This window comes from Lemur catta, chromosome 11 (genome assembly GCF_020740605.2).
Source record: "Lemur catta isolate mLemCat1 chromosome 11, mLemCat1.pri, whole genome shotgun sequence".
In the NCBI taxonomy this organism is placed as follows: Eukaryota; Metazoa; Chordata; class Mammalia; order Primates; family Lemuridae; genus Lemur; species Lemur catta.
In genome coordinates, this window is record NC_059138.1 from 77,355,815 (window position 1) to 77,377,510 (window position 21,696).

The 21,696-nt window shown below is 36.2% G+C and overlaps 1 protein-coding gene across 7 annotated transcripts in view; it reads right to left on the reverse strand.

Annotated features, from left to right (window-relative positions):
• Positions 1–21,696, reverse strand: part of PDE1C (phosphodiesterase 1C) — a 483,316-nt gene that overhangs the window by 68,963 nt on the left and 392,657 nt on the right. For all 7 annotated transcript variants that reach the window (XM_045564386.1, XM_045564391.1, XM_045564387.1 and 4 more), the window contains 4 exons: positions 19,574–19,702; positions 11,437–11,538; positions 10,747–10,867; positions 132–213 (listed from right to left, as the gene is read on the reverse strand). In XM_045564386.1, the coding sequence (XP_045420342.1) occupies positions 132–213; positions 10,747–10,867; positions 11,437–11,538; positions 19,574–19,702 (434 nt within the window). The remainder of the gene's footprint in view (positions 1–131; positions 214–10,746; positions 10,868–11,436; positions 11,539–19,573; positions 19,703–21,696) is intronic.

Sequence of the window (21,696 nt, forward strand, 5' to 3'; positions counted from 1 at the left end):
AAAGCCATGAGCACAGCATGACAGAACAGAGCCAGTTTCTCAGCCAGAGAATCACTGCGAGCATCTGAGCTTACTTCCACGGGCGTCCCACTCTGCTGCTCCTGCCATCCGCAGGGCTGGCAAGCACGTACCTACTTGTGACTGAGCAACCATAGTCGACTTGCGGTCACACAGAGGAGAAAAAGGCAGCCCCAGCTCCGCTTCTCTGTCGCCCTAGAAAAACAGGACGCCACAGTAAATGAACACAGTAAAGGAACAATAGGCTGAGCTGCCCAGATTTTATTTAACAACTTCAGCTGCCACGAAGGCCACTGGTCTTTATTTTAATTATTGCAATTGCATTATGGAATAAGTTCTTATGGAGACAGCTCCTCTGCATAGAAGACACCAAGAGGCTGAAGCCCTCTGGGGTCCAATTGTTCCATCCAACTGCAAAGGCTCATGCTGTTGTCAAGAAAGCCTCGTTGGGCAGCAATAGGTCCCCCACGGAAAATAAGGCAACAAGCAATGTGTCGTGTGGACCGGAGCCAACATTGCGGTCAGAATTCCTGTTTTCTCAAGTCGTCCTGTGCCGACCTGTGGCCTTTCTCTCGCCAGTGACCCCCTCCCAGCTGTGGGCAGTGTCCAGAACTAAAATTCAAACTGAACTGATTCGGATTTACTCTAGTGCTAAAGCCACACACGACCGGAGTAAGTGCATCCGGGTTCTTCACCTCAGGGCTCAGTCCATAATGAAAAGTGGGCCCAAAAGAACCAGAGTAAATAATTGCTTGCTCATGTCAATCAAGTCAGACAACAATAAAACATGGTTGTCTGACCAATCTCACCAATCTCACCAAAAAGCATCACTATAATAAGCAAGTGCTAAGGAAAGTCTAAATAATGATAGAGATGATTTTTAAAAAGTTGAACCAGAAGGTTAATACTTCAGTCCTACACTTAGAGGAAAAAGAAAAATCTGTCACCCTCCCTATAGTAGTGAAGCTGTGCTCATTCATGTCCCTGGCCCAGGATCCTGGCTACTGACTCATGCTTGAACCCTGCCTTTCTCCTACTGGATGTGTGACTGACTATAGGAAGGTTATTTTCCTTCCTTATATTTCAATTTTATCACTTGTCAAATGTGGGATAGTAACCCCTATCCTTCCTTATATTTTCCTTCCTTATATTTCAATTTTATCACTTGTCAAATGTGGGATAGTAACCCCTACTTCAAAGGGTTATAGTGAGGATGAAATGAGAAAAATGTATGTAAATAAAAAGAACTATTAAAGGAACTATTGTTATTTCCCAGTAAGTAGGTCTAATATTTAAGGTCAAGATCTGAGAAACATTTAGTGAATTTGTTACATCTAACACAATCTGATTGTAATTAATATCGCGGATAAACTCACAGTAAATAAAAGGTAATAACAGCCTGCAACCAGGCCTCATTCAAACATGGAATGCTTTTTCTTTCCAAGGCATGCTTGCTACCAAAGAGAAAGGATGCTAGCTCACATGCGTGCGTAACGTCAACTGAAAGGACGGAAAAGGAATGGGCGTCGGAGGAAGCTGAGCGGTGGGGTCACAATGGGAGCTGGGGACATCCAAGGGTCTCAGGAACAGGCTTCAAGTGGCTCAGTTCCTTCTGCACCCTTTTCCTGTATCGACACCCCACGAGACATAATGGCTTCTCTGTTCCCAGCATGCCCTGCTGAGGACTGCTCTGTCTCTCAAGAGGCATGACAAAAACGATTTGAAGATAAGGAAGCATATTTATAACATAAGTTCTAGTGGTGTAGTGACTTAGTGGGATAGTTCAGCTAAAACAAATATTAAATAAAACCCTTTTTTATTATCCATGTAAGAAAGGATACAAGTTGTTTTCTTGGTACATTTTAATGGGGTGGGGTGTGTGTGAACACTCTCCTCTTGGCTATTAAGGTGTAAACATTAATTTGGATTTCATTACTGAAAAATTGCCTGATAGTAAACAACTTCTAATTCCATGAACTTGCCTATACTGAAATCTACATATAATTTATATCTTTTATATTTAATTGAGCTGAGTAGAATCAGTTGTTAAAAGCCTATTTTAAAACAGTGGTCATTGAATTACCTTTGGAGAACAGATACACTTATGAATTGCAAAAAAATGTGCGGAAAGTAATTTAGAGGAATGAACTTCTACTGGTGAATCCAACTTGACTGATAACACAGTATCGTATAACTCTGCATAACTACTGACCCTTGTGGAATTATTTATATACTTTCCTCTTCACTGAATAGGTCAATATTTTCAACAAAGGGCAAAAGTATCAGTTGTCACAAGGATTTGTTTTTAACTAACTCATTTTTTTTTTCTTCCAGGACAGCTTAGAAAAATAAATAACTATCATTCCTATGGTAGAGGTTAAGATAACTCCAACTGATAAAGTCATGTAGTCGGTATGCAAAAGGAAGTTAATGAATATCTACAGAATGAATGAAAATACTAACTGGGTTAGAAGCACTCAAGTTCCTTTGGCCACTGGGACATTTATGACAGACAAGCTAGAGAGAGCAATTAGGTTAGTAGCTGTCACCAAACCCCCATCTTTCTCTTCCATTTCCTGTCCACACAGCTAGATTATGTTGTTTAGAATCACTGCCAGTTAGTGCTGGGTAATAGAACAAGAGCAGACGGGATGCATTTCCTGCACAGTTCAGGCCTGGAGAATCTCTCATGCTTGCTCTTCTATGCTCTTCTCCCTTTTGCTGGCTTAATGTAGACAAGCACCTGGGAGGCCAGGTAGATGGCAGAGTCTGGTCTAAAGTCACTGCTCATTGGGAACCACCTGCCAATCAAGGAACACTTGTCCTGTACTTCACACGAGTGGGTGATAACTTCCATTTATGTGTGCTGTTACCCATGTGGAGGGTTGTTCATTACAGCAGCTATATGTAAGCAGCAAACTAGCCAAAAGAAACATGGGTCTTGTCTATATTGGAAGTTCACAGGGAAGATGACGCCTGCCAATGCCAGAACTTCCAAAGATATTTGGATAATATCTCAAGTGAGTCTTTTTAGGTGGAGTGAAGGAAAGGAGACGTTTGGGGAGGCAACAGGAGGATCAAGCTAAACAAAACACAGCGACGTACACTCTTCTGTCCCAGGGGAAAAAGTCACAAACAAAAGGTATGAGAAAAGTATTATGATTTTGGAGTCAGGATAGCATAGTAAAGTTTTAGCCCTTTCCTCTCTCAGAAATTATCACCTTAATAATAAGGAGGATGAGGAACAGAAATGCAAACATAAACACTGGAAAAATCTGTAATCTCAAATGGAAGCTACACGAGGAAGGGCTGCCAAATGCTGTGAACATCAGACAGGGGTGAGGCAAGATGCCAAGAGTCTGGGTGGAGAACAGAGATTGAATTGCAAGGAGCCCTGCAACTGCTGCCCACTATAGTCATGGGAAAATTCTAAAACACACACACACACACACACACACACACACACACACACACACACACACATCACTTCACAGGAGCCTCATAATAAACCAAGGACAATTCCAGATAGCTTAGAATACTACTACTCTGATTTCTGCCTGGTACAAATCCTCAAACAGTTGGTACAAAAGAATGCATTTTGCTCAAAGATGGTAAATAATAACAATAAAGTGAAGAAGAAGAAGGAAGGGGAAGATGAGGAGGATGGGGGATGAAAAGAAGGAGAAGGAGAAAATGGAGGGGAAGAAGAGGAGGTAGGGAAAGAGGAAAAGAAAAAGAAGAGGATGAGGAAGTAGCAGCAGCAGCAGCAGGAGCAGAAACAGCAAAAACAAAACAAAACAAACAACAGATGGGGAGCACTCATCAGAAAAATGGTGCCACCAAGTGATGACCAAACATATTGCTACTAACAGAAAGAAGCTCCTGAAATTATCAAGAACGAGGGCTCAAGGCAGCAAGAGCTAGCAGAGCACAGGAAACATATGGACAAGAAAACCAGAACCATATAACTAATGAAGATCACACTGGGAGCAGCACACAGGAGAACTGTCCTTCATGAAAACACATTAAGGGACATGTACAGCAGGAATGAAAAAAGCAGGCCAAACAGAGAGATAAAGAAAATGTTGAAGAAATACAACAGACATGGAAAAGAAAGAAAACAGAGGCGACATATGAATAATTGTTTTCCCTAAGTAAGATAATTAAACGAATGGAAGACATCAAAAGATTTAATCAATGTAACTGGAATCTATAGAGGAAAAGACCACCCACGTCCCAAGAAAAGCCAGTACAGAACAATCATTGAAACACATCGTAGAAATGTCACCAGGTTTTAAGGAAAAGAAATAATCCATAGGTTTTATATGTTTGAAATTTTCCATAATAAAAAGTTTTTTATATAAAAGAAATAATCCTTAAGGCACATATGCAAAAAGATTTACCATCTGTATGTGGAAATAATTCCAGCATGGCTTCAGCCTCTCCAGGGCAACACCAAAAGGTGGAAGACTTTTGGGTGACATCTGCAGAAGATCTCAAGGAAAGAAAGCTGGATCCAAAAATGTCATACCCAAGCAAACTTGACCCAAGCACAACAGCAGTAGAAAACCTTGCAAGCACACAGTAATGTGGTTTCTGTGAGTGCTTCTAGAAGAAATCATTTGAGGAACAACTTTGGCCAACCACAAAATGAATGGATCGACCGTGGCCAAAGTGCTAACACTGAGTGGACCTAGACAAGAAGAACAATTGGAGAATTATGTTTTGCCAGATTTATTTATTTTCTACCTTTCTGAGTCACATGTTTTGGGTTGTGTTTTTTGTAAACAGCATATAGTACATGAAATAGAATACTCATTTTAAAAATCAGAACAACTTAGAAATACTATAACTGGCAAATAGTGACAAGGAATTAGTTACATTATGAAAGCAAAGAGGGAAAGATGTTGAGAGGCAATAAATAAACACTGGCTTCTTTATCTTTTAGAGAGGGGGTAAAATATATCATTTAAATCTGATATATAAAGCAATAGAGTTATATTTAAATAATAAAGGTACACACTAGAAGAAACTAAGCAAGTTAATAAAACCACATAAATCAGGTGTTGGGGAGGAGGTGAGACGAAGTAGAAGTTTACTAATTTTTACATCAAAGAAGTAATAGAAATAAATAGAGGATTTAAAGTTTTCATTATCAAGTTAAACACTAGAAAAACTAAAAACATAACATAATACTTCCAGATCATCAGAAGATACAAATATATAGCAAAGCAGATGGCACAGACAGTATTAGTGAGCTATTTCTAAAAAAAACATAAAAACAGAAAGTATAATATAAAATATGATAGCACCTTAGCGCAAACGTTCCTGTCATTTCAATAGATGTTAATATGGCTGGTTTTGATTAAGAGAAAAGAACCTTAGATAGAGTCATTAAAAAACTCAATTATACACAGTGTTTAAGACACACACAAATCAAAGTGTCTCTGAAAAGTTAAAAGTAAAAAGCTAAGCAAAGATGGGGTTATATTCTTAATATGAGTCTAATTTGAATTCTAGAAAAAGCATTAGCTGAGACAAAGAAGAGGACTTTATAATAATAAAGAGTGCAATAAGCTATGCTATGAAGGTCTACAGTTAGGAATATCCAAGAACCACATAACATAAAATCAGCATTTATGAAGCAAAAATTATATCACACAAAAAGAGAAAATAATAGAAATACCTGTCAACCCATGATAGCTCACCTTTTAAAAAATGATATATAAAATACCTAAATGATATAATTAAGAAGGTAGAATGTACCTGATGTTCTTTTAACTCTATACCCTGAAAATAAATCTACTTTTCATGAGTCATAAACATTCATAAAAGTCGATTATCTAGTAGGTGATATACAAATTTCAAAACAACAAAAAAATTCTTTGATTAAATTTCAGTAGACACAAATTAATTAGAAAGCTATTAAGCAAAAAAACCTACCACTGGAGAATTATAAACAAGGAAACAAACCCTTTAGTCTGAAGCAACTCTTGCACAAAAGAGCGATCAAAGCCAAAATTACAGAATATTTAGTGAAGAATGATTGTGAACACTGCAGATAAGGACCTACGAGATTCATGATAAGAAACGGTCAAACTCCTAACTTTCTATTTTCTAATATGAAATAAGCAAAAATGAAAATTAATGAATTCAGCACCCAACTCAGAAAGTTAGAAAAAATAAATAAACAAGTAGAAGAAGTGAATTAATAAGAATGAAAACACCAATTAAGATATTATAAAACAAAAAAGAAACAATAAAACAATCAAATCATTAGATAATTTCATAGAGAAAAAGGGGAAAAACCCAATTCATGAAATAAAAATGGGGAAATAATTATAGACACAGAGGAAATTATAAGAACTGTAAGAGATATTTGCAAAATATAAAAATGTACAATAACACAATGGAAATGAATCTCAAGGCTTTTACAAAAAGATGGATTTACCAAGGAGGCAAACTTCTACTTCTTTAAAGTCAGTATTTCATCAAAATCACTCTGAGGCAGTGGTTTGAATTTTGTAAAATATGGTTATAAAACTGAAGCTGTAACTTACTCTTTTAGAAAAGCAAGGAAGGTCTCATCCATCTGCACTGAGGCTATGCCCTTATTTTGAAATACAACCCAGCTTTCCAAATGCAATTTTTAAAAGGACTCCACAGCCCCATTGAGATTTCCCATTTGAACTGTCCAATTTAAAATGTATGGGTAATCTTTTGGGCAGATGCCTAATAGTGCTATTGCTGAATCAAACAGTATTTCTATTTTTAGCTCTTTGAGGTATCTCCAAGTTCTTTTCCACAGAGGTTGCACCAATTTGCAGTCCCACCAGCAGTGTAAGAGTGTTCCTGTCTCTCCACATCCTCACCAGCATTTGTTGTTTTGGGATTTTTTGATAGAGGCCAATCTCACTGGGGTTAGGTGACATCTCATTGTGGTTTTGATTTGCATTTCTGTAACGATTAGAGACGTTGAGCATTTTTTATATGTTTGCTGGTCATTATTCTGTCTTCTTTTGAAAAGTTTCTGTTCATTTCTTTTGCCCATTTATTGATGGGGTTGTTTGATTATTTTGATGATTTTTTTAAGTTCTAGATAGATTCTTGTTATCAGCCCCTTATCAGATGTGAAGAGAGCAAATATTTTCTCCCATTCTATAGGCTGTCTATTCGCTCTAATAATAGTTTCCTTGGCTGTGCAAAAGCTTTTTAATTTGATCAGATCCCATTTATTTATTTTTGTTGCTACAGTGATTGCTTTGGGGGTCTTCTTCAAAAATTCTTTACCTAGGCCAATGTCTGAAAGGGTCTTCCCAACATCTTCATCTAGAATTCTGAAGGTTTCATGCCTTAGGTTTAAGTCTGTTATCCATCTTGAATTGATTTTTGTGAGAGGTGAGAGGTGAGAGGTGGGGATCCAGTTTCAGTCTTCTGCATGTAGCTATCCAGTTTTCCCAGCACCATTTATTGAAAAGAGATTCTTTTCCCCAATGTATATTTTTGTCTGCTTTGTCAAAGATTAGATTACCATATGTGGATGGTTTCATCTCTGGATTCTCAGTCCTGTTCCAAAGGTCTGTGTCTCTATTCTTGTGCCAGTACCATGCCATCTTAGTTACTACAGCCTTATAGTACAACTTGAAATCTGGTAGACTGATACCTATAATAAAGACATCTACAATGTTTATGGCAGCACAATTCACTACTGCAAGGATGTGGGAACAACCCAAGTGTCTGTCAATTCATGAGTGGATTATTAAAATTTGCTATATGTATACAATGGAATATTACTCAGTTATAAGAAATGACAGTGATCTAGCACCTCTTATATTTTCCTGGATTGAGCTTGAGCCCACTATCCGTAGTGAGGTATCACAAGATCAGAGGAATAGCCTACACATACATTCACTGTCAAATTGGCACTAACTGATCAACACTATGGTGCTCACACCAGCCAGCGATTAGAGGTTGCAGGGGATAAACTCACAACTAATAGACACGGTGAGCATTGTAGAGGGGAAGGGCATGCCTCTAAACCTCACTTGGATGAGGTAAAGACATAAAATGTAACCAAAAGATATTTGCACTTCTGTGTTTATTGCAGCATTATTCACAATATCTAAAATGTGGAATCAGCTTAAGTGTTTATCAAGGGAAAAATGGATAAAGAAGATGTGGCATATGTATACAATGGACTATTATTTAACCATGAAAAAGAAGGAAATTTTGTCATTTGCAGAAACATGGATGGAACTGGAGGACATTATTTTAAGTGAAATAAACCAGGCACAGAAAGACAAATATTGCATTTTCACACTTATATATGGGACCTAAAAAAAATTGATCTCATGGAGATCAGGAGTGAATAGAATGGTGGCTACTAGAGGTTGGTAAGGGTGGTGGGAAGGGGTAATGAAGAGGTGTTGGTTAATGGGTAATACTGTTAAATAGAAGGAAAAAGTTCTAATGTTCAATAGTGCAATAGGGCAACTATAATTAACAATAATTTATGATATTTCAAAATAGCTAGAAGTTTTCAAATGTTCCCAACATAAAGCAATGATAAATGTTTCAGGTGAATCATGTCCCAATTACCCTGATTTGATCATTATATGTTATATGTTTGTATCAAAATATAACATGTACTCCATGAATATGTACAATTATTATGTATCAATAAAAAATAAAAAAAATAAAATCTATAGTTAAGAGTGGAGGCAACATTTCTCCTGTGTGGGTTACTTAGTATGGCTTATGGCATCTGGGTTAAAATATTAGGTCAATAAAAATAATTTACTGAATTATAATTACCAAAAATAGTTCCAGTCCAGTGAGCTAACATTCCATTCCCAACAGGCAAAAAATTCAATATGGTTATTTTCATATTGCCTCCACATTTTCATTCAATTCAAGTATATGTGTGTACAAACAAGGTTCTCTTTATGAGGAAAAATTGTTCACATATTTAAGTAATTCATATTCACTCTCTCATAATTAAAAAAAGGAATCACTTCAATACCTCAGACTTATGTGAGTTAGCTATGAGCTATCCTTTGGCAACAGACTGAATCCTTCCAGCTCTAGGGGGTACTATTGTAAAAATGCTATCAAAGAAAGCATATGACAAGGGGAGTGGATATTTGGAGAAGATCCTCTTACTACTATTAGAAAAGAGTCTTTGGAAAAATGGCTCAAAATGAACCCTCGATGAAGGATGAATTTGTGTAACTCTAGTTCCTTCGCAACATTGGGTCCCCTTGAGAACTACTCTGGGAGGCCAAGGATGACATTGCAAAGAGAAATAACCATACACTGAATAGGATACCTGTTGGTGTGTGCATATAACAGCTTGAGGATACGTGTGCAGGTGTAGACGGGCACCCGTAGGACAGAGTGAAGGAAACGTAGGGCATTTAATGCTGAAAGGGTCTTAAGAAAACATCTGGTCCAACCTTACCCTACGTCCTTCCCCACCACACACACAAAAAAACCCAAATCATAGATAAGACCATAAGGAATGAGAAGGGTGATTCAATTAGACCTAGGCCAAAAACTAGTTGGAATAAAATCTCCAATAAGGGCCTTCTGGCTTTGGTTTAATATGCTATTAACTCTAGTCCTACTTCATTACCAGAGTGTACAGGTTCAGGAGGAAACACACACACACACACACACACACACACACACACACACACACACACGCGCGCACCTTCTACAATTTTTCCATTCAAACTAGAATCTTAAGAGTAAGAATAATCACAGAAGTAATCTTTTTCCGAAAATATAAGTTATACAGTTTATTAATCAGCAAAAGATCCTATCTCTTGTCAGTTTGTGGGGCTAAGTTGAGACTAGTGTTTATAAGTAGCATTTTACGGGAACCTTAGAGGTCTCTGAATCTATGCTGTTAACCTCCCTTCTCAAATTAGCAAGAACTGAATTAACTGTAATTTAGGTCCCAAAATCTACACATCATGCCTTCAACCTCAGGCCTGCATGTCTGGAAGCAGATAGATGTCTGAATGGCAGCTCTGCTGTAGATGAGGTTAGTGCACTTGACTGAATTTAAGAAGACTTTAGTCTTGGTGCTGGGCATTTATTTCCCTTTCAATTTCTCTCCTTCTATGTATATTTTTTGTTTATTTGTTTTAAAGCAATGTATGCTTATTAAAGACTCCATCTACTCTTATAGACAACATAACTCTGAATTTTAGGATGTAGTTAAATGTAAATATAATTGAAACAGTAGTTGCTAGTGATTTCCTCACCCCAAATTGCCACACCTCATTTTGGAATTTCACATCATGGGCTTGTCCACTCAAATGAAGCAACTCAACCAATGACAACAGAAAAATGAGTGCAAGATTAACATCTTAATCCCACAGGGCAATGCCATAGTAACCGCCATTTTGTCAATTTATTAGAAAAAAAGCAAAAAAGCAAAAGGCTCCTCAAAGGACATTTTAACAAAAGATTGCCACAAGGAAACACTTCTTTTTTCCCAACACAAATGCACAGGATATAAATACCATGTTCTGAGAATTAGCATTGACAAAAGATTCAAACATTACATGATCAGGAAGCCAAAAAAAGCTGTGGAACCCCCTCCCTCCCCAAAGAAAATTACTGTAATCTCAATAGTCCTTATCATAGTGTTGCTGATACATAAAATTCATAAAATATCCAGTGATGACAGCCCTGATGGACAGGAGAGCAACAAGTTACCTGTCTGAAGAACTCCTCCAGGAGCGACATTGTCCAGCGATGATGGAGGTCCCACGCTTTTGCAGGATGGCTAATATCTGCCGTATGCAGCATGAGGGATAAGGCTTTTGGCTTTTCAATTCTGTAAACCAAAAAGTACCCAAATGCATAATGACCACATTCTCCAGAACCTTAGTAAGAGTTTTTTAAAAATCCTTAATTTCTTTAATCCATTCTATTCTCCTGTCTAAAGCCCCACATGAGCTAAATTGAGGAAAAGGCATCATCTCATCCTGCGACTGGGATATTCGTCAGCATGGTCTCTACACTTACTGAACTGAACTCTTCTGACTCAAACCCATTTCTGAAATGACTACATCATTCGAAAAGACAACAAGAATCTAAGAATCACTGACTTTTATTTGTTTTCTCTGCATTAAGTGGATCTTTGATAACCTAGTTTCCTACAGGGAAATATTTTAAATTCTAATTGGGAAAAACTGTTACTGGCTCTATTATTTATTTCAGCCCCGATGAGAACATACCTAGTTGTGACATGTACAATTTTCATGCTCTTTCCTCCAAACATCACCACTTCATGAGACCACTCAATAAAGTCATGCTGAAGGAGGTATGTTTCAAAGGTACAACAGCATGGACAAGCACCAGTCCAGAAACTTATACAAATGCAGATGGCACGGCCCCACTTACGCTTCTGGCTGCTGCAGAGCGGTCTTCATGGCTTTGATTTGTTGAAAATGACAAGACATATCTGTGGCCATCACCATCTCAATTACCAAGGTTCGAAACTCCCTTTTACGAACACCCGTGGAGAAAAAAGGTGGAAGTGAAAAATGCAAAGTAAAAATTAGTTTATTTTTTGCCACTTCTCATCGAAGTCAGTTAATTATTTCTGACATATCTAATCTAATTTGAGTCTTTTTAGGTGAGCTTCTTTTTATAAGGAATAAATGAAAGTTAAGGACTAAGGAAACCATTTATTAGGAATGTGATACATGAGATACACATATAATTTGGAAAATTAACTCACAGGAAAAATTCCAGTGAAACTGAAAAGTGTATGAAAGCTCTTCCTTCTCAACTGAGTTCAGAGTTTTAAGAAAGAATTAACTTGAAAATAATCGTAGGAAGTAGGTTGATAGTCCATATTCCACTTTGGATACAGGTATTCCATCTTTTTTTTTAAATAGATTTTATTTTCCAGAGAAGTTTTAGGTTTACAGAAATATTGAGCAGATAGTACAGAGAGTTCCCAGATACCCTCTCTCTCTGCACAGTTTTTCTTATTATTAACATCTTGCATTAATGTGGTGCATTTATCATAATTGATGAACCAATATTGATACATTATAGCAACTACAATCCATAGTTTACGTTGTTCCATGGTGCACAGTTGAACTGGTTTTGACAAATGCATAACGGCATGTATCTACCACTACAGTATCATACGGAACAATTCCAGCACCCTAAAATCCCCTGTGCACCCCCATTCGCCCTTCCCTCCCTTCCCCCAAACCCTGTCAACCACTGATCTTCTTGCTGTCTCTAACAACTTTATTGAGGTATAATTTACATACAATAAACTGCTTCCATATAAATTGTGCAATTCAAAGAGTTTTAACAGTTGAATAAGCTTTTAAAAATACCACTATAATCATGATACCAAATATTTCTATCACCCTCAAACCAGGCCCCAGGCAAACTTTGTTCTGTTCGCCCCTCTAAAATAGTTTTTATATACATATGTATGTGTATGTGTAGGTATATAGGTACACATACATATATATTATATATAAAAATAGACACTAGATATATACATACATATGTTCCCATGTATGTACACACACACACACACACACACACATAAAATACAAAATGTACTCTTGTTTCCGACTTCCTTTACTCAGTGTAATGATTCTTGATCTGTTCATGTAGTAATTCATCGACAGTTCATTTTCTTTTACTGCTGAGTGGTGTTCCATTCTATGAGTTTACCACAATTTGTTATCCATTTATCAGCTGATGGACACTTGAGTTATTAGATTCTAGTTTGGGGCTATCAAGATTTTAAAGCTGCTATGAGCATTCATGTATAAGTCTTTGCGTGGACATGTGTTTTCATTTCTCTGGGGCAAACATCTAGAAGTAGAATGGCTGATTTATAAGATAGATGAGTGTTTAACTTTATAAGAAACTGCCAAATAATTTTCATAGCGGTCATATCACTTTTTATTTTGACCACCAGTATATGAAATTTCTGGTTTTTCTTTGCCTAGTCTTGTCAACCTTTAATTTCAGCCATTCTTCTAATGGATGAGTAGTGGCATCTCATTGTGGGTTTAATTTGCGTTTCTTTGATGACTGCTGATGTCAGGCACCTTTTCATGTCCTTATGTGCATCTATTTTTTAGGAAAATGTCGTTTCAGAACTTTCCCTTTTTAAAATTGGGTTGTCTGTCTTCTTATTCAGTTGTAAAAGTACATTATACATTCTACGTACAAACCCTATGTAAGATATTAGTATATATGTTGTAAATAATTTCTCCAATTTATTCACTTGCTTTTTTTTCCCCCCACAATGTCTTCCAAAGAGTATAAGGTTTTAATTCATCATTTTAAATCTTTTAAATTTAAATTTTTAAATTTACATTTTTAAATTTTTAAAAAATTCATCATTTTTTAAAAATGCTTCATACTTTTTATGTCCTCGGATATTGCCACCTACCTACAAGGACTTTGCTGTTTTCTTCTGAAGGCTTGCCATTTTAGCTTTTATGTTTAAGTCTATGACCAACTTTGAGTTAATTTTTAGGTATGGTGTGAGATAAGGGTCAAAGTTATTCTTTTTCATATGGATATCCAATTGTTCCAAAACTGTTTGTTGAAAAGATTTTCCTATCCCCATTGAAATGCCTTGGCTTCTTTGCCATAAATCAATTGATGAGTCAATTTCAAAACTTTCAATTCTGTTCCATGGATTTGTATGTCTATCCTTTCACCAATAAAATATTGTCATGATTACTGTAACTTAACAGTTTGTTTTGAAATCAAGTAGTGTGAGACCTTTAACGTTGCTCTTTTTTTTATTATAAAAATTGTTCTGTTTGCCTTTCTATATACATTTTTGAATAACCTTGACAACTTCTAACATAATTCGCCAGAATTTTGATTGGAGTTATAATGAATCTACGATAAATTTTGGAAGATTTTGATAGCTTTACAATACTGAGTCTTCCACTACAGGATGATAGCATATCTCTTAATTTATTTAGGCCCTCTTTAATAATGCAGTTAGTAGTGAAAAGAAGCTGCACTGTTTTTAAAAAAATTACTATTAAGTATTTTATTTTTTGTACTATTGTAAAGCAATTTTTTATTTCATTTTCCAATGGTTTGTTGCTAGTCTATAATTTTTTTTTTACATCAACCTTGTATTCTGTGACCTTGCAAGATTCATTGTCAGTTCTAGTGGCTGCTTTATAGATTCTTAGGATTTTCTACTTAGACAATCAAGTTATCTGCTAATACAGACATCTTACAATGTTGATGAAAGAAAGAACAGGCATCCTGGTCTTGTCCCCAGTCTTGGGGGAAAACTGTTCGATATTTCACCGTTAAGCTTGATGTTAGCTATAGATTTTTCACAGGTGCTCTTTATCTAGTTGAGGAAGTTCCCTTCTGTTTCCAGTTTGCTGACAGTTTTTACATGAATGAGTGCCCAATTTTGTCAAATGCTTTTTATACACCTATTGAAATGACTATATACTTTTCTGTTTTTCTTAAAACATGGTGAATTATTTTAACTGTTTTTTGAATACTGAATTAACCTTGCATTCCTAGGATAAACCCTACATATTAGACTGAATTCTCCAGAGAAACCACTCGGAAATATACATATAGAGAAAGATTTATTACAAGGAATTCGCTCATGTAGTTATGGACATTGACAAGTTCCATGATCTGCAGGGTGAGTCAGCAAGCTGGAGACCCAGGAGGGAGAGCGGTGTGGTTCCAGTATGCAGACCAGCAGGCTCCAGACCCAGGAAGAGCCCATGTTTTAGTTCAAAGACAGGCAGAAAGAATTCTCTCTTACTCAAGGGAGGGTCAGTCTTTTTGCTCTATTTAGGCCTCAGACTGATTGCACGAGGCCCATTCATATTAGGAAGGGCAATCTGCTTTATTCAGTCACCCATTTCCATGTTAATCTCATCCAAAAACACCCTCACAGAACCATCCAGAATAAAGTTCAACCAAGTATCTGTACACAATGTGGCCCAGTCAAGTTGACACATAAAATTAACCATCACACTCTGCCTGGTCATGATGTACACTTTTTATATACTGTTATATCCCAATCGTTAATATTTTATTAAGGATTGTCATATCTATGTTCATGAGGTATATTGGTCTCTAATATTCATTTCTGAGATGTTGTTTGTCAAGGTATAGTATCAAAATTATGTCTCATAAAACAAATTGGAAAATATTTCTTCCTTCTCCACTTTCTTAATAAATACACATAAGATTCATATTTTTTCTTCTTTGTGTATTTCATAGAATTCACCAGTGAAACTATCCAAGCTTGGAGATTTCTTTGTGGAAAGATTTTTGATGACAAATTCAATTTTTTTAATACATATGGTATGAGTCAGATTTTCTGTTTCATCTTGTATGAGTTTTGGTAAGTTGTACTTTGTAAGGAATTTGTCCATTTCATCAAGGTTGTCAAATTAGTTGAGATAAAAAGCCATTTGTAATATTTCCTTATGCATTTGATGTCTACAGGATCTGACATTGGTGATTTGTGTTCTCTCCCTTTTTTACTGATCAGAGGTTTACCAATTTTGTTGCTTTTTTCAAAGAAGTAGATTTTAGCATTGTTAATTTTTTCTATTGTTTGTTTTCTATTTTGTTGATTTCTTCACTTATCATTACTAATTCCTTCCTTCTATCTATGGTGAGTATACTTTGCTCTTCTTTTTCTAGCTTCCTGAAGTCATTCATCATGTTTGGACTTTTCTTCTTTACTAATACGTGCATTTATAGCTACAAATTTCCCCTAAGCTCTACTTTAATTGTATTCAACAAATTTGTAATATGCTACATTTTCATTCTCATTAAATTTGAGTGATTTTCTAGTTTTCCCTTTGATTACTTTTTTGACCCATGAATTATTTAGAAGTATGTTGGTTAATCGCCAAATATTTGGGTTTTTCCTAAATATCTTATTCTTATTGATTTCTAATTTAAATCCATTGTGGTCAAAAAACTTATTGTTTAAGCTTGTAATTTTTTTTTTCAAGAAATTTTTTAACAGGCCGGGTGCAGTGGCTCATGCCTATAATCCTAGCACTCTGGGAGGCCGAGGCGGGAGGATCACTTGAGCTTAGGAGTTTAAGCCCAGCCTGGGCAAGAGCAAGACCCCCGCCCCATCTCTAAAAAAAAAATAAAAAAATGAATAAATATTTAAAAACAAGAAATGTTTTAATTTTCTTCTTAATCTCATCATGACCCACTGGTCATTTTGGGAGCATATTGTTGAATTTCCATGTATTTGTATAGTTTCCAGTGCTCCTCTTGTTATTGATTTCTAGTTTTATTCCATTGTGGTCAGAGAAAATACTTGGTATGATTTCAATTTTTTTGTATTTTTTAAACTTGTTTTGTGGCCTAACATATGGTTTGTCCTTGAAAACTATCTATGAGCTGAGGAGAAGAATGTGCATCTGCAGCTGTTGGATGAAACGTTCTATAAATATTTACTAGGTCCTTTTGGTCTATAGTACAGATTAAGTCCAATGTTTCTTTGTTGATGTTCTGCCTGGATGATCTGTCCAATGCTGAAAGTGGAATGTTGAGATCTCCAACAGTTATTATATTGGAGTCTATCTCTGTCCCTCCTTTTTTACTCATTCATTATTTTATTATCTGGTTAAAGAAAGAGGGCTTTTTCATTCTTCCTTTTTCTCCTTTAAAATGCCTTTGATATGTCCTATCTTATGGCAAACACCACTAAACTCCACACTCTAAATTCTAGTTGAGGTCACAAATACAATGACCATCTATAGACAAAATACCAGTGAAGTTGGAATTTATTTATTTATTTTTTTCTATCTCTCTCTTTACCTCTGATAATATTCACTTTATATATCTGGGTGCTGCAGTGTTGGGTGCATATATATTTAGGATTATTATATCCTCCTGCTGAAATGATCCCTTTATCGTCTTATAATGACTTTCTTTGTCTTTTTTACAGTTTTTGTCTTGAAATCTATTTTATCTGATAGAAATACAGCTATTGCTATTCTTTTTTGGACTCCATTTGCATGGAATATCTTTTTCCACCCCTTTATTTTCAGCGTATGTGTGTCTTTATAGGAGAAGTGGGTTTCTTGCAGACAACATATGAGGTATAGTTGTCTCTTATTGTTTTATCCCATCAGCCACTCTGTATCTTTTGATTGGAGAGTTTAGTACATTCACATTCAATGTTATTATTGATAGGTAAGGACTGACTACTGCCATGTTGTTATTTGATTTCTGGTTGTTTTGTGGTCCTCTCTTCCTTCCTTCCTTCCTTCCTTCCTTCCTTCCTTCCTTCCTTCCTTCCTTCCTTCCTTCCTTCCTTCCTTCCTGTCTGTCTTCCTTTGTTAAAAGTGATTTTCTCTGGTAGAGTATTTTAATGTCTTGCATTTTATTTTTTGTGTATTGATTGTAGGTTTTTTGATTTGAGGTAACCATGAGGACTGCAAAAAATATTTTATAACCAATTATTTAAAACATATGGCAACTCTGCTTATAAACAAACAGGCTATAGCAATAAAGAAGTTTGCACTGAATTAAGATGATTAAGATATCTGAGTACTTCATGATTTCACTCTCTCTTTGAGACAATATTTTTATTTTTCTCTCTCTTCCAGATAATAAAGATAATGCCAAATAAGAAGCACAAATATGTTACGATAGCACATAAACAGATTTCACTGTGTTTTCAACTGATTAGTTTGACCATTGTTTTACACTAAATCCAGAACGAAGTTTTTCTGAATCATTCAATTTTATACCTTGTTTCGATCAGAGGTAATATTCAAATTATTCACAGCTAGAACTTTTGGGGGGAATACTCCCTATAAGAATGCAGGGCTAAAGATAAACACCAAGGGTGGTTGCACTGGTATGTACCAATGTGTTCCAGCATGAACTGGTATGTTCTAGTTTACTCCAGGTGGTTATGGGTTTAGGTCCTGCCGACACCAGCCTCACTACCCTAGTTGTAGACTGAACGAGTGAATGAGGTTTATGATCACAGTAGAGTGGAAACAAATAATATAGCCAAATTTTTGACAAAACTGTAGCCAAACAGAAGTAGAAAATCCGTAACACAAATATGGGCAACTTAAGTGGCATATCTATGCTTTAAAAATATGTTAGGAGGCATTTATGAAAACTTCAGAGCATGTTACTAGATTGTCATGAGGCCAGGTAAAATAAACACTATCTAAACAAGCCCATCACACAAATCTTTCAAAACCATGACGTATGTGGACATGTGTAAAGCTGTTCTCTGCCATATTCAAACCTTTCATTATACTTTTACTAACATTTAAATTAGTTAGAGGGTTCCTTTTGTCCTGAAGATGTGCACTGACTAACTGAAGTGCTCCGCATTATTTAGATGCCAGCTGAGAGTATCCCAGGAAAATTTAAGCCAAATATTCCCCTATGTTTTAATAAACTAAAATTTCATGGAGACTCTTAGCCACTCATATTGAAAATCAGTTTCTCAGATTTATTGTTCAGTATGACTTATTTCTCTGAATCCTTGAGAATAGTGAGCACATAGACACTCAATAAAAAGCTGATCATTTAATCAAAATAGGACTATTTGAGTCACAGTGGATTCTGAACTTTGTAAGGATTTAGATGATTTTGCTGATAAACTTTGAAACACCTTGACCTAAATTTATAGCTGCAATGATTTACAGGCTTGCTATATGTGTAACAAAGTGTGCAAGCATTTTAAATGGATTATGTCATTATCATCATTCTAACCCCACTGCAGGGTAAACATTATCTATTTTCTAGAAATTAAATTTTTTAAAGGTATAAAGAGTTTGAGCTCCTCAGTGTCATCAAGCTAGAAAGTGACTGAGTCCATGTTCACACCCAGGTGTGTCTAAATCCAAAGACACACAATGTCATTTAGGCAACAGAATTAAGTACCTACGATTTTGTTTTTAAAATGTGAAAATAATTTTCTTGGAAAATGTCAAAAGATTGTTAAGTCCAAATAAATATAAGTGAAAAACAAATGTTAAATGATAAAATTCAGATTTAAGAAGCTCAGATAAAAGCAACACATATTTCCTAAGGTAATAAACAACAAATATTTCCAAATTGTCCTCAATTGGACATTGTTAGAAGAGGTTTTTCAAACTCTCTTCCTTGAGAATTTTTATCACAATACTGATTTATTTGACTCAAACTGGTTTCATTTCCCTATTCATTAATAGAAAAGCAATGTAAAGCTAGCAAAATAAAGTAGCTGAAACAAAATCATAGCATTCTATAGCCTTTACTTATAAATTTCAATATTTATGTCAATATGAAATATATAGAGAGAGAAATCACACACACACACACACAGAGAGAAACAGAATGAGCAAACAAGAGAAAGAAAGAAAGAATGAGAGAGAGAGAGAGACAGACAGAGAGAAAATGCTAATAAAAATTTTAAACAAGACATTATTGCCTCAAAAGCACCATATGCATTTATCTTCAGAGTTCCTTCCCTGGCCTCCAAGTCTCTTTCCTGTCTCATCCTTACCTCCAGTCATCCTTTGAGAGGTTGATCAAAATATTCATTTCCTCATCCTCTTGCAGGAGACGATAGGCTGCGCTCAAGTGGTGATTTTCCAGCACAGATCTGTCGTTGTACAGAATAGCCGAATCAGACCTGAACAGAAAGCCAAGCAAAACTGAGCATGTTTAACAGTTCAGATTTCTCCCCGTACCTCTCACAGGCGAGACTGCACTGTCACTTTTTCCTATGTTTAGAAATTATCTTTGCCTCCATGCCATTTATATGAACCAAATGCTCAACCAATACTATAAAGCAGAAAGCAAAAAGACAATGAATGTGAAGACTTTAAAATACTATAAATCATCAGTAGGTGGACGTAGGGTATTTTACTATGAATACACATGTGGGTGGGAAATAGGTGACATCCATCCTAAGAATTCTCTGAAAACTGTTTTATAACAAGGTATCAACGACCTGTACTAGCAGCAAAAAAGACTTTTTAGAATGTGGGTTACGTCAAACTTCCTTATATTTTCCAGAATGACGTTAATTTTTTATTTTTATTTCATTCAGTGAACATCTTGGTTTATTTATTTCAGATGTAATTTGTGGAACTCATACCACCTGGTACGTATTATCTACAAGCTGCCTCTGATCTTGCTGTTAAATTTTTCTATGCAAAAGCCACATGTGGAAGGAAGACTGAGAGTAAAGAATATAAAGATTGTATGTCAGTGGTTAGTCCATTTTTCAGAGACTGTTCCATAACCAAATGTCACCAAACACAAGGCTGTATGCTATTTTAATACCTTTAACTTAATGAAAGCCTAGATTATTAGAGCTTATCTGTTTCTCATCAAGGAAGCTTAGTTCCAGAGGTTTAAAGTGACTTTTATAGGTCTTCTGACAGGCCAGTGCTCCTCAAGATAACTTCCACCTGTCATTGGCCAAACTTTGGGATGTATCTAGCAAACCTTGAAAGTGTTAGGCTTAACATTTTATCCATCAAAGGATAAAGGACCTAGTCACAGACTTAGCTTTCTGAACGGGGATCACATGGGCTGAGATGTTTTGGATAAAGTTCTGTTGAAGAGGGCCAACGTTTAAATTTCATTACAAACCAAGCTTAACTACACCCACTGGAATTTTCCCACTCCTACAGAGATAACACAAAACATGCAAATCCTGAAGTAAAGATCTGCTCTTATATCTGGTGAGTAAATTAGGTACCAACTGATGTGTATTTTGTGACACTAAACTATTTTCCAACTCCTGTAATTAAGCCGTTTTCCTCTGAGTTGTGACTGGTTTGGACACTGGTCTCCAGGCAAGATCCACGTACAATTGTTTCACCCACCAGTCCTTCGGCAGGTGCTATACACCTCGGTTTCTGCTCAAAGCAAAGGTTCCACCCACAGACACACATTAAAGAGTCCTTCTCTATGGAATTCCCTGTGTTAAAGACCTTGGAACAGAACCACAAAAGGCTGCTTCCAGCAGCTGAGACCACTCTAAGTGAAGAGGCAGGAGGGAGGAACAAAAGCCAGCAGCTTAAGTCCTTTTGTCTCCTTCCATTCCATTGAAATTACCCTTCTGAACAGAGATCAGACGATATTGTCTTCTTTTGTGTACCCTGTAATTAAGTGTTGAGCTCATTAAATACATGTAGATTGATTTAATGAACACAAACCTATCTGGAGTATGCACCTGCTTTTTCAAGTGAAATCAGCAAGTATTTATTTGGTGTTAAACTCCCATCCCTCCCTGCTACATTCTTTCTCTTTGCCCGGAGACCAATATCAAAAACAGTCACCACTCAAGAGGAAAATGGCTTAATTACAGGAGTTGGAAGTGCCACCTTTCCCCAAATCCTGGCTTCTTTTGATTCCTATGTCAAGGCTCGATTAACCCTACTGTCAGATTCTCTCCAGTTCCCCATCATTGTCTTAGAGACATTAAGTTCTCAGACCAGGAGACGGCAGATAAAGCTTCATCCTAAGGAGAATGACAACTGGCTGGTGCTGCTTGCCGGGAATTCTGTGTTGGGAGGAGTACTAGGGATAAATCCACAGCTTAGCAAGACAAAAATACCAAAATCAATTAGTGATGTCTGTTACAAGTCAGAAGGTTCAGAGCAGACACTTGGA